The sequence below is a fragment of the Mustela putorius genome, unplaced genomic scaffold (genome assembly GCF_011764305.1).
Source record: "Mustela putorius furo isolate JIRA1106 unplaced genomic scaffold, ASM1176430v1.1 tig00537227_pilon_pilon_pilon, whole genome shotgun sequence".
NCBI lineage: Eukaryota > Metazoa > Chordata > Mammalia > Carnivora > Mustelidae > Mustela > Mustela putorius.
The window spans coordinates 37,415,766-37,429,457 of NW_025422368.1; the positions used below are offsets into that span (position 1 = coordinate 37,415,766).

At 35.1% G+C, this 13,692-nt stretch overlaps 1 protein-coding gene across 2 annotated transcripts; it reads right to left on the reverse strand.

Moving 5' to 3' along the window:
• Positions 1-5,425: 5,425 nt before the first annotated feature.
• On the reverse strand, positions 5,426-12,159 carry LOC101690095 (natural killer cells antigen CD94). Of its 2 annotated transcripts, XM_004779747.3 has the most exons (7): positions 11,931-12,159; positions 10,965-11,045; positions 10,622-10,714; positions 10,414-10,476; positions 7,996-8,147; positions 7,033-7,136; positions 5,426-6,092 (listed from the first exon to the last, which is right to left on the reverse strand). In XM_004779747.3, exons 3-7 carry the CDS (start codon positions 10,650-10,652, stop codon positions 5,972-5,974), a joined length of 471 nt encoding a protein of 156 aa, XP_004779804.1. In that variant the 5' UTR covers positions 10,653-10,714; positions 10,965-11,045; positions 11,931-12,159; the 3' UTR covers positions 5,426-5,971. The 2 variants fall into 2 exon arrangements, with proteins under 2 accessions (XP_004779804.1, XP_004779801.1); XM_004779744.3 differs by lacking the exon at positions 10,965-11,045.
• Between the last annotated feature and the right edge of the window lie 1,533 nt (positions 12,160-13,692).

Consider the following 13,692-nt stretch of genomic DNA (forward strand, 5'->3'; position numbering starts at 1 on the left):
CTCTAACACCTGTTAGAATAGAGATTAAGAAAAAAAAAAAAGACAAGTGTTGACCAGAATATGGAAAAATTGAAACATTTGTATACTCTTAGTGGGAATGCACAATGGTGTGACAGCTGGCAAAAACAGTATGAAGATTCTTCAAAAAGTTAAAAATAAAAATTCCATATGATCCAGCAGTCCTTTTTTGAATATGTATTCAAAAGAATAAAATCAGAATTGAAAGAGATATTAACACTCCTACATTCATCGCAGAGCTATTCATCACAGCCAAGATGTAGAGCCAACCTAAATGCCCTTTGACAGATGAATGGAAAAAGAAAATGCGCCATAGATGTTACATGATGATAAAAAGAGGGTTGATAGGCAATTGATAGACAGGTGTATATCTGTATCTACATAATATAAAAATAGTTATATGTATCTATATATAGTACTTTAAACAGAATATAATAATAATATACAATAATATATCAAGGATACTTGGTTAGGATTTAGTCCTATTTTGCCCTGAAATATCTCTGCATAACTCTTGGACCAACCTGCTAGGTTCTTGGTTCTCTCACCTAAATCATTCTTTCTTTTTAATGAAAGGCAGCATTTGTTTGTCGCTTCATCGTTTTCTTAGGTGCTTCCTACTTGCAAATATTTGGGGAGACCAAGATTCTCATTTATGTATGTTTGTATGTATGTATATATGTGTCTTTGTATTAGGTGTTTGTATTTTTACTGTCTCTGTCCTTTTCAGTTCAAACTAGCCATGCTTGGGCTGATAGTAATTATTTTAAAAATGTTTTGGAGGCTCCTATGAATTTCACTGGGGTTCACTTCATTCCCAAAAGCCCAAACACATTCATCTCTTTGAGCTTCTCTGCAGAGAGCTCCTGCTGAGATAACTGTGAAAAAAATACCAAGCTTTCTAGATGGCTAGTTGAAGTATACTCTTTATAGATCTTTTTTCTGAACTGAGGCACCACTTTTGCTCTTTCTGTAAACTTAACAGAGAATTTTACAGTTATACCCATAGCTTTTGCCTGACATTGTACTTCCCTGAGAGCACCCTGAAATTGATCTTCGCTCAGAATTCATAATTAGCTTTTTTGCTTTTTTTTTTTTTTACTTTAGAAGAAACTTGAGAATCTTCAAAACCAGTGAGCTCTAGCTCCTTGTTTTAAAGACCTCTCCTTTGTTAATGTGTCTCCTATTGCATTGGTAATCTAAGCAAGAAGAAGAAACCAGGCCTTATCTTCAACAGTCAGGCTAGAAATAACTTTAGCTTGTTCACTCAATTTATTAGGTATATTTCCTATCATCTCACATATTGCAGATGACAGTGATGCTACACCTGACCCACAGTAAGAATTTCTTACACCAGTTTCTAACAACATGTTTCTCACTCCCCTGTAAGCCCTCACTAGAAACCATCCACCTTTTTCTTTTTTTTTTTTCCAACATAAATGGGAAGTTTTATTCACATACAGCTCAGAAAATAAGCCAGACTAACCTGTTCAGGGTTACATATTTATATAATTAACTACAAAGAACAACAAGGAAGTGGTATGACCAGAATCAGGATGGGGGTCATTGGGCAGCACAGCAGATGATCCCAAAGGACCGTCTCTGAGGTCTGCCATGCCTGGCAGGCATGTGATGACCATGTGATGGCCAACGTGCATGAAGTTGAAAATATTTACCAGCCAGTTCTTCAAAGAAAGCTTTCTAACCCCTACACTAAGACATAAATAGAAAACATTCAAAAGGTCCAAAATTATGGAAATGAAAAAGAGGGCTTAAATGTTCCAAAAATTTCCAGATTTAGATAATTGAAAGAAATCATAAAGCTTTAATAAGCATACCCATATGAGGCTTTTTAAAAAAGCAAATAATACAATACAGCAGAAGAAAATTCTAATAAGCAGTTGGGGACCAAAAAACCATTCAGGAACAAGCTCCCCAAAGTTCTTACTTCCACAAAAGCATGGTTCATCTCTGAAGAAAACTGTTGGTATTTGTGCTGATTCCTATATGAAGAAACTTGGTTTTAGGAGAGTTCAGACAGAAGTTTCCTGTATAGTCTGATTGTAAAGTAGAAAGAACAGAATATATAACTAATTATCTCCAGTATAAGTAAATAAAAGTAAATATATTGGTTTTAGGTTCCACACAAGAAGTTTGAACTTTAAAAAACTTGCCATAAATTTTTATGCTAGTTATTTTTTATGTTAACTTAGTTACTTACTTAGCTAGCTCACTGGCCAAGAGTCAAAAACCAACCTTCAAGCATCCTTGGACACAAAGAGCTGTCACAATCCAGCTACACAGAAACTTTGTGTTTAATAGACAAACTCAGTAGTGGAGGAATGAAGAATTAATACATTGGAGAAAAAAATTTTAAAGTATTATTTGTCCTGGCATATATGAATTCAATTCTTGGTTATCTTACCAGGAAATTAAAAGGCAATGTTTAATTTCAATAAACTACATAGTAGCACTTACAACATATATTTTAGGGCTATGTTGGTATGGTTGGCAGTTCTAAGATGACCTCAAAATTCCCTGATGTACATTTGATCATGTGCCCTTGAATTTCAATGGGATTTATGAAGATGATTGGGTGTTGCTCTGTGATTAGATTACATTAAATGGAAAGATTAAGCTATTTCTCAAATGTAACTAGGGTTCTAAATTAGACCAATTTTCAGTTAATCAAAGAGAGAATAATGTGGGTACAGCTGACCTAATCAGTTGAATACTTTAAAAAAGGCTCTAGAGCTGGGACAGAAAAGAGTACACTCCTTTTGCCCTTAAAGAAGCAAAGGTCCACGGTGTGACTGTCTATGCAGTTGGACAACCCGAGGGAGGCAAATGTCTCAGTTCTACAACCACGAGGAACTAAATTTTTCTATCAGACTGAAAAACTTGGAAGAGGACTCCACTTCAGATAAGAATTCAGTGTGGCTATGACTTTGGTTCCAGCCTTGTGAAGTCCTGAGCTAAGGACAAAGCCATGCTCAGCTCCTGATCCATAGAGATTATGACATACAAACATGTGCTGTTTTAAATTTCTAAATTTGTCATAATTTGTCACGTACCAATACATTCAGAGTAACACACTTAATTAACAGGATAAAATTAAGGAAGTATAAGTTGATTCTTGGCAATATTATTTCATTACTGGAGAGAGGGTGGACATTTCCTCACCCTCTCTCATTAGTTTTACATTCAACACCGAGATATTCACTCAACTAGATCCTTCCACGTGCATTAGCCCATTTCATAACAAAAAAGCAAAGAACAAAAGAAAAATAACATTTATCCCCCAGAAAATGTGTCAGAAATAATGTTAGAAGAGAAAAGAGATATTTAATACAAAGATCTTTATATAAAAGAGGTCTTTCTGATCCCAGCAATGACAAAGATATTTTCAGGATGAAGGGAAGTAGTATGCAGGTAAGAGTGGGAGGAAGACTAATAAAAATAAAACAGGTCTGATGGCCATGGACTCAGTGTCACTAACATGATGGGGTCATGCTGCGAGAAAGACACACCACTGTGGAAGACTAGCATTGTCCTTTCAATCCAGGACTTTCCATCATAAATGCCCTGAAATGATATGGGAATTGAAAAAACACGTGAGCTATAATTGGGAGCCTACAGGAATTCTCCTCTCTCGGTAGAGACAATTTTTGACATGGATTACTCTCTGAAATTAGATATTACCCACCATATTTTGCACCTTCTGTTTCCTCATTGCTCTTGCATGTTCTTGAGTTCTCACAGTAAAGGCAGATAGGGCTCTGGGCACCTCATAGGGTGATGATGTGAAAAGTAACAATCTGAAGCTATCCTTGGCTGTGGCTAAATAAAAACACTTGAGATTGATTCATTGTGGTCAAAATTATACAAAATAGACCATGCTTGGTTCACTAAAACCACCCCAAGGAGAAAAACAAACAAAAAATCAAGAGGAAATCACCTCATGGGAAGAGGATGGGGAGATGGGATAGTTGGGACAGAAAACATTAATCTTCATTATGTTTATCTCTCTTTTTTAATTTAATTAAAATATATTATTTTGAATGTATATGGAAAAAAGCCAAAACATTTTAGAGAGTGATTGATTGATTGGTTGATTGATTTGTAGAGAGTGGGGAAGAGGGGTAGAGGGAGAGGGAAAGAGAAACTCTCCAGCAGACTCCCTGCTGAGTTTGGAGAATAACATGGGGCTCGATCCCACAATAGTGAGATCACGACCTGAGCCAGATCAAGAGTCAGACACTTAACCGACAGAACCACCTAGACACCACAAAGCCAAAACATTTTATATATCCAGAAAGTATAATGTGTGTCCTCCTAGTCCAAGTTAACATTTGATTTAGATTGTCTTGTAGTTTTCACAATATAATTTTAAGGGCATTTTCCTAATCTTCATATGAGAACATGAAGAATGCAGTTTGTAGTCTTATTACACACACACACACACACATTTTAAGATTTTATGTATTTATTAAACAGAGAGAACAAGCAATCACAAGGAGGGAGAGGCGCAGAGGGAGAGGGAGAAGCAGACTCACCACTGAATAGGGAGCCCAATATGGGATCATGACCTGAGCCCAAGGCAGATGCTCATCCCACTGAGCCACTGAGGTGCCCATTTATATTTATATTTTAAGAATTAAAATACACAGGCTCTTTTCTCTTCCTGGCTCTTTATTAAGAATCAATTTGAGGTTCTTAATTGTTATATTTTAATTGAAATAGAAAACAAAAAGATGTTTCAATATAAATTTTTTTAAAAGCATATGCAACAGTTTTTAAAAGTGGAATTGGCTTTTGATATTTGTGAGGTTAGGAAAACCCTAGGTCACAGGCAACAGACCTTTTTATGCTCCCACCCTTTCTCTGACACACTCAGGACCCCTCAGTTAAATGGGTTACTCCCTCCCCAACATTAAAAGGAAAATGTTCAATATTTTACACATAACTTTTAAGAAAAAGGCTTGGGGTTGATTGGCGAATAAGATCTTCAATTTACATCTCAGTGACTTTTTACTGATGGATAACCATAAGGCAAGAAAGACATGTAGGGTAGAAAAATAAGTATTGTAAATTTATTTGATCAGGCTTGGATTCCGTTTACCCTTGAGAAATCTAAAAATAATCACATGGGAACCACCTATTTGGCCCAAGATTCAAAAGTACTTTGCAGAACTCAGGACCACCAAGAGAAGAACACAAACATGTTCCCCTCTAAAGTCTGATGATGCACATGAGGGAGCTGTCATATGACACTTAAACCTCTAAATTGAAACATAGAGATATATAGATATCCAGAAAAAACTAAGTTCCAGAAAAGTAAGATGAAGATGGGACTTCCCAATTTACTATGACTTACAAAGTTCTGAAATGACATTGATATAGATCATTTGGTGCAAATTATTTTATTTGAATTTCTTCAAAAAAATTCACAAGGATATATGCATAAAATATGTTAAATTTAATGTTGAACATATCCATTAAATCACAATAGTCCTGAAATTCCTTACCTTGGTGCACTGTTATGGCAGATATAGGTGCACAAGTTTCACCAACTTTATTTTATTTTTTAAAGATTTTATTTATTTGTTTGATAGAGAGATAGAGAACACAAGTAGGCAGAGCAGCAGGCAGAGAGAGAGGGAGAAGCAAGCTCTCTGTCGAGCAGGGAGCCTGATGCCAGGCTCAATCCCAGGACTCCAGGATTATAACCTGAGTTGAGGGCAGCTGTTTAACTGACTGAGCCACTCAGCTGCCCCAAATTTCACCAATTTTAAAGCACATGATTTCAAATGTATGAAAATTGTATCATAAGACTTGATTTGAAACATTTTACAGATCCCAGAAGTAGATAATTAGCAATAATATAAGAGGTGAAGTCATTTCTTAGTACTACTGAATCTTCACTGCCCACCACCCCCACTCCAAGAAACACTTAAATAAGCTCTTTTTTACATATAAAACGACTTTCATCATCACAGCGTTCATCCAAAATACCTTGGCTTGAGCTATACATTATGCATTTCTTTGTATTTAATTTTTGAAGTGATGGCAATCTGTAATGAAAAATAAAATGTTAACATATAAGAAAAGGAAATGAGACTATTCAAAGATAGTGTTTTTTTATGAAATGATAGAATTTTTAAAGCACTTGAATGAGATATTAACATATTGAGTCGATTGATTTTTATGCAAGAGCCATGTTTTCACAATTTCAAAGCACAGTATTACAAAAACTCAGCTACTTCCTCAATAATCAACAGTATTAAGGCCAACGATTTCATGTTTTTCTTGCTGTTTTTAATGGTTTTGATATATGGTATGCTTCTGTTTTGTTTAAAGATATACTGGATAATCAACTCTGGGAAAAAAAATCCAAGCATAAGATTTATCATTGTCTGAGGCTGCAAATCCAATGTTTATGAATAAAAATGAGAACCAAAGTTTACAAATATACAGAAAATAACCACAGACTATATGAAACATGGGAGTATGCTGAAAATAACAGACTCAAGAAGAGTAAAGAAAATAATATGCTATTTTCCCTGAACAGCATCTGTGAAGGTAAGCATCTGTACATGCACGTAGGCATCCAAGGGCTTGTATGAGGCAAAAAAAAAAAAAAATCGAAAACTGTTTTATGGTCACAAGTACACTAACTTCATGTCACTTAAGCATAAATTTGGATGATCTAGGTGGAGCTAAAATTATTAGATTGCCTCTCTTTTTTATATTTTCAAGACAGATAGGTTATCCTAGCTACATGCTCCCAGATGTTACAGTATCTGGCGAGATCTACAGATAAACTCATAAAGATCTAAAAGAGAAAGAAGAGGAGAGGAGAAAAAGGTAAGATGAGGAAAGAGAAGGGAGGGGAGGGGAGAGAAGGGGAGGGAATGTTAGGGAAGGGAAGGGAAGGGAAAAGAAGGGGAAGGGAAGGTTGGGCAGGACACGGCAGGGCAGGGCTAAAAAGGAACTTGACTGCCAGAAACTTACAGATCTTGGGAGACAGGAGAGCCATCTTCCCACAGCCAGGCCTTTTTGTCGTTATGGTAAAGGAGTCCAATCCAGTAAAAATATGTGCTGGAGCTCATAAAATGCTGATTGGAAACAGAGACAAATATATTAATCAAATTTGAATGTATTTCAGGAATAATATACTTTTAAGAAGGTGTCAGCATCAAATTTAACTTTTTAATCACAGAAACTGAAATCATTTTTAATGTCCAGTTTAAAAAACATAGTCACATGCCTCATGTTTTCTTCCTTATTGAAAGTACAGTTACATGCTTTCTTCCTTATGTTATTTATTCACTAATTTCCACAAATATCATTTATGATACACAAATAAATGTCACAAAATACCACTTCTTCAAGGAATAGAAAACATTAGAAGGAAGTAAGAGTTTTCAAAGATTACAATCAAATTTGATCCCACATCAACAGTATCTGGAGGATAAATTTCATAGATATAGTCTACTTAACTTATACTCAAGATAGTTTCATAATGCAGCTAGAGAAATTTTCACTTTTTCTTAAGTTGTGTAATTTTTTTATCAGACCCTCCATACTTATCGCACATTAAATCCCAGAATGATGACAAAAAATGTAATTACAAAGTAAATTATAAGCCCAGTTAATGAACTAAAAATCATAAAATTATTTTATTAGTCTTTGAGTAAAAATAATGGCCCATTATTCATTCTTTGAATTCTCTCTAAAATGTTCCTTGTACTTTATCTGGACTGTAACTTGATTTTTATTCCTATAATATAAATCTTTGATAAATTTTATGTAGGTTTTATAATGATTATTTCAAGATATAGCAAATTAGCAAGTCAGTTCAAATAATAACCATCCATTTACTATAATTAAAGACAAATTAAAGTATTCAGCTTATTTAGATAGCATATTTTCCTAGGTCAAAGAAAATGTAGGAAATCAGAATTAAATACATACCAATTTATCTCTGTTTTGGAACCAAAGTAGACTGGAATTCAGAAAAGCACAGAATCTCTGACTTTCCTGCCAAGTCTTCAATTCACGAGAAAAGAAGTAGCAGTTGCACTGGTACCCAATCCAGCCTTTTGGACAAGAACAACAGTCAAAGTCTAAGAGAAAAAAGAAAAATGACTTATGACATTCAATTTTTTCAATGTTATTTACTCATTCAAAAATCATTTGTTATTTCTTCACTATTTTCCACAAATATTCTTTGAGAATCTACTACACATACAATAGTTCAGGTGCTATTAATGTGACATGTCAGACATAATGCTTTTTCCTAATAGAGATTATATTCGAGATATAGAGTCAGAACAATATAATTTCCAATCATTTATCAAGTCAATTTAATGATAATTTTGGTAAATATACACAAGAGTAAGTCAGTATGTTAAAACATTGGGTAGCAGAGTGTAAATTGGAGGGTGGCTGAAGAACCTTTTGGAGGAAATGACCCAAATTGAGCCCTGCTGTATAAATAAGAATAAGCGAGATGAAAGAGATATAAAGGAAAATATTTTAGCATATTTCCTGAGTCAGAAAACAATATAGCACAAATTGGAGAATTCCGATGTTTGGATATTTTATTTTGAAAATAGAGATAAATAAAACAATGAGCTTGAAGTCTGATATTGCACAGTTTCCCAGTGATAGTGTCTTGAACATTTACTCTCCTCAGTGATAAAAGTCAAGACACATGGTAGGTACTCAAATCTTTGACAAGTGAACGGTTCTGAATGTAGGGTGGAGTGGTCCTTACTAGGAGCTGGAGGGTGGGGTAAATGGAGAGATATTAGTCAAAGGGGACAAACTTCCAGTTAGAAGGTGAATAAGTTCTAGGGATCTAATGCACATGGTTATGATTATAGTTAGCAATACTGTATTATGTACTCAAAAGTTGCTAAAAAAGTAGATCTTGAGGACTCTACCTCTCCAGAAATGGTAATTCTGTGACATGATAGAGGTATTAGCAAATGTTATGGTAGTAATCCTTTTGCAACTATAAGTGTATCATATCAACCTGTTGATTACCTTGAACTTACACATTATATGTCAATAATATTGAAATACGACATCAGGCCATCAGGGAGATTCAAATTAAAACTACATTGAGATATCACCTTACACCAGTTACAGTGGCCAAAATTAGCAAGACAGGAAACAACATGTGTTGGAGGGGATGTGGAGAAAGGGGAACCCTCTTACACTGTTGGTGGGAATGAAAGTTGGTACAGCCTCTTTAGAGAACAGCGTGGAGATTCCTCAAGAAATTAAAAATAGAGCTTCCCTATGACCCTGCCATTGCACTACTGGGTATTTACCCCAAAGATACAGATGTAGTGAAAAGAAGGGCAATCTGTATCCCAATGTTTATAGCAGCAATGGTCACGGTCGCCAAACCGTGGAAAGAACCAAGATGCCCTTCAACGGACGAATGGATAAGGAAGATGTGGTCCATATACACGATGGAGTATTACGCCTGCATCAGAAAGGATGAATACCTAACTTTTGTAGCAACATGGACGGGACTGGAAAAGATGATGCTGAGTGAAATAAGTCAAGCAGGGAGAGTCAATTATCATATGGTTTCACTTATTTGTGGAGCATAACAAATAGCATGGAGGACATGGGGAGATAGAGAGAAGGGAGTTGAGGTAAATTGGAAGGGGAGGTGAGCCATGAGAGACTATGGACTCTGAAAAACAATCTGAGGGTTTTGAAGGGGCGGGGGGTAGGAGATCGGGGTGCCAGGTGGTGGGTATTATAGAGGGCACGGATTGCATGGAGCACTCGGTGTGGTGCAAAAAAATGAATACTGTTATGCTGAAAATAAAAAATAAATTTTAAAAAATTGCAATACGGATGGAAAAAATGTTAAGGGAAAAAAAAGACAAATATGATCACAGAAGATGGTGAGACAATTTGGAGATCATTTGGAAAAAATATTTTAAAAAATTGGACTTTGAGCTGGCTTTCACTGGGTAAGTGAAATATCTGCACTATATTCTGAGTCATGCAAGAAGCAGAAGCAGAGGTGAAGAGATATAAAAATATGAGCTATGAGCAAACCAGCAGGTAATTAGGATTAACCATAGTATTTACTGTACCTTATTTTTTTATTTGTTACTTAAACATGAGCACTCATATAGGAAAAAAAATGTCATTTCAGGTTAATATTTTCCTTATTACTTAAATATGTAAATGACCCATGTTCAATGTAATTTAATGCTTTTTACATTAGAGAAAAATGAAACATGGCTATCCTACAATTAGTAGGTAAAACCGTATTCTTAAGTGTACTATTCCATCATGCTCAGTGTGAGAAAAACAAGAAACTACCAAAACTAAGACTTTCCCAAGTATGGAACCTACCTTTCTGGACTTCAGTGATTTCATCTGGTGACAATGTTGGCGGAATACTTTGTTTAGGATATACTGTAAGAAATGATTAAAAATTTACTTCATTAAATACAAGTTTATGAAATAATAAAATATTACACATTAGTAAAATGAAACATTTATTATTGAATGGTTTTACCTAAGTTATGGTTTTTATACAAACTTGACTAGAAAAACTTACAATTTTTCAACAAAATTCCCATAGTAGCCATCAAAATAAGGCATGTTACTCCTAAGATGCCAGAAATCAAATTCCATGGAGTGGTCTGAGAAGCTGTAGTGAAAGAGAAATACAGTGATTATTTAAAGAACAAAGTTCTTAAAAGTAATACAGTGAGAGAGAATCCAAAACATTCTTTGGTTTGATAACCCAATAATCTTGCCAATGAAACACTGGAAAATGAAAATATTCCCTTCATAACTTGCTCCAATACCCAAATTTTTATGTGCTGTAATTTATTCATTATTGAAATTATCTATAAATTTTCTCCTTTACCAGTCTTGTTCCAGTAAAGTGGACTTACCATTTATTTCTTAATTCCACAAAGAAGCTTAGAGATCCAGAGTAAGAAGACATCAGTAGGCATCAAGTTGTGTTTTATAGGCTTACATAACAAGAAGCACAAGATAATATGATTCCCATTAAGTAGATAAAAAAACGTCAGGTCCATTAATAATGTTATCTTCTCCAGGTATCAAAGCTAGTCAGTATCCAAGTCAGAAATCAAATGCAAGTTTGTCTAGACCCAGATTCTTTTACTTAGCATCTTCTATCATTGCAGCAATAGTACGTGGAAATGTGCCCTTCTAGTCACCTCAGTGCATTCTCTACCTACGAAATGTCCAGCTGCTTGTAGTTTTGTAGAGGTTTTTTGATAAGGAAGAGAAGACAGAGGAACACTCCCAGCCTGATGTGACATATGGGTAATACCTTGGGGACCTGGATTCATTTCACTGTACATTAAGTTAGGATATATTAGCAGCCATTTTTTTTTCAAGAACATTACGCTTTCTCACACCAAAAATTACTGCTTTTTGACATTTACTCTAAAACAAATTAATGTTAGGAGATGTGGCATTAACATTAGCACTCTCCCAAAGAGTCACTAACAGACATACTATTAATCTAGGTGACTTAGAGTGTCATAACACAAATGGTAAATTTTTAAAAGGACACTTGTAAGCATTGTCATTAATTTACTTCGGTGCTAGCATTATGTTTTTCATAACTTAATCTGGTAAATTCAGTTTGCATTCAGAGTTTAGAGCTTATCATTGTCAGAAGTCACTCTTTAAACCTGCTGGAAAAGTTTCACAAAATCATTTCTAAATTATAGATAAAGAATCAGGAGTGGAGAGCACGGACACATGGAAAGCCTAAAAATGTCCATTTCTTCCTAAAAGCGCTACCATGAAATTAGCCATATCCCTGAGATGCCTTTTCTCTTTCATTTCATTTTTAAAAATTTTATGACTCGGAACTCACATACCTGCCATGAGGAATGTTCCAGTGTCGATGCTGGCAACACACAGTACGTGCTTAATCAAGAAGGATGGTGGTGTGTTGGTTCACGGAGCTGAGCTGGAAGCTAAATAATCCAAAAGTTATGCATGAAGAAATTTAAAAGGAAAAAAAAAGAAAAATTATTTATTTGAACAATGTTCTCGAATCTTCTATAGGTGAATGTATCATATGAACAAGAAGCAGTAAAGTCACTAGCTTCTAAAGTGTTCCAGGAACCACAACACAGGAAATCACCACAGTACATGTGTAATGCAAACCCTTTGATTATCATAAAAGAAAATGAGAGGGATTTTTTTTAAATATGTGAATATCAAAATCAACTTAAATTCATTTGGAAAATGGGAAATTTATGGTTTTCATCCCTGAGTTTACTGGGAATCTGGGTAGAGATGAATTGTTACCCTGTTTCCTTTGTTTTCTTGTCTCATATTTCACACCCTGAGGCTCTACCTTGAGGACAATTCTATAAAACTGCCTTGGTGTTACCTGAGGTAAACTCAAAAAAAAAAAAAAAGAACTAAGAAGAGCACCAGAACTACCTGACACTTAACAAATTACGAGAGAAAGTGGAGTCATCCTGCCCAAACCAAGTACTAAGCGAATGTCTGACTTAAGATGGTAGGAGTTCATAAAGCCCTGGTTAGAAACACAGTGGAACATATGAAATAAGTCCCAGCCCCAGCAGCCCCAATTACACAGAGTCATAGATTTGCTTTTGCCTAAGCAAATCTGGGCTCACTGCATTTTGAGTAAAGTAAATGAATGTCATCTGATTCTGCTATTTAGCCTCATGCTCCAACAGGATTTTCTCTTATTTTTTTCTGCACAATTTTCTCTTATAATAAATAAGTAATCACATGACTCATTTCTCTCCCTTTTCCTCTCCCTCTCTTTCTGCCCATTCACTCATGGTTTCTAAATTACCATCAAAGTGTATTCATCTTAGGATATATCAGAACATAAATGCCTTAAGCAACAGTTTCTTCCTAAGTAATTAGAAGTCCCATCTTCGGACATTTGAATTCAATGAAACTATGTAGATAAAGCACTTGTCTTAGAGTTTCTGGAGTCAGCTAAAGTGTCAAATGCAGACATAGCAAGAACTTCTTTTCTTAAAAGGATGGACTAGGGGCGCCTGGGTGGCTCAGTGGGTTAAGCCGCTGCCTTCGGCTCAGGTCATGATCTCAGGGTCCTGGGATCGAGTCCCGCATCGGGCTCTCTGCTCAGCAGGAAGCCCGCTTCCTCCTCCTCTCTCTCTCTGCCTGTCTCTCTGCCTACTTGTGATCTCTCTCTGTCAAATAAATAAATAAAATCTTTAAAAAAAAAAAGATGGACTAGTTTTTATATTCATACCTCTAATATGGTTCCACATATTATTTCAGAGATGCAAAAAGGACCCATTATTTTAAAACAAATGGTAGAAATGAGTTAAAATAGTTGTGATTCAAAGTTTAATTGGTTGTTGCATAAAACAATGGATAAGAATGAAATTCTACTCTATTTTGAAGCCACATGTTAGAATTATGATTACCTATTTTATCTCTAATCACCTAAAGTATGAAACATGAACCTACTCACTTTATTTAAATGAAACATCATCTGGGAAGAACACTGAATATGTATTTTTTATTCATAATTAAAATAATTTATTTTCATAGAAACACAAGTATCTGTATTTTAGTATTTACTAATGGTCAATTTTTATTCATTGTTAATTTTCTTAAGAG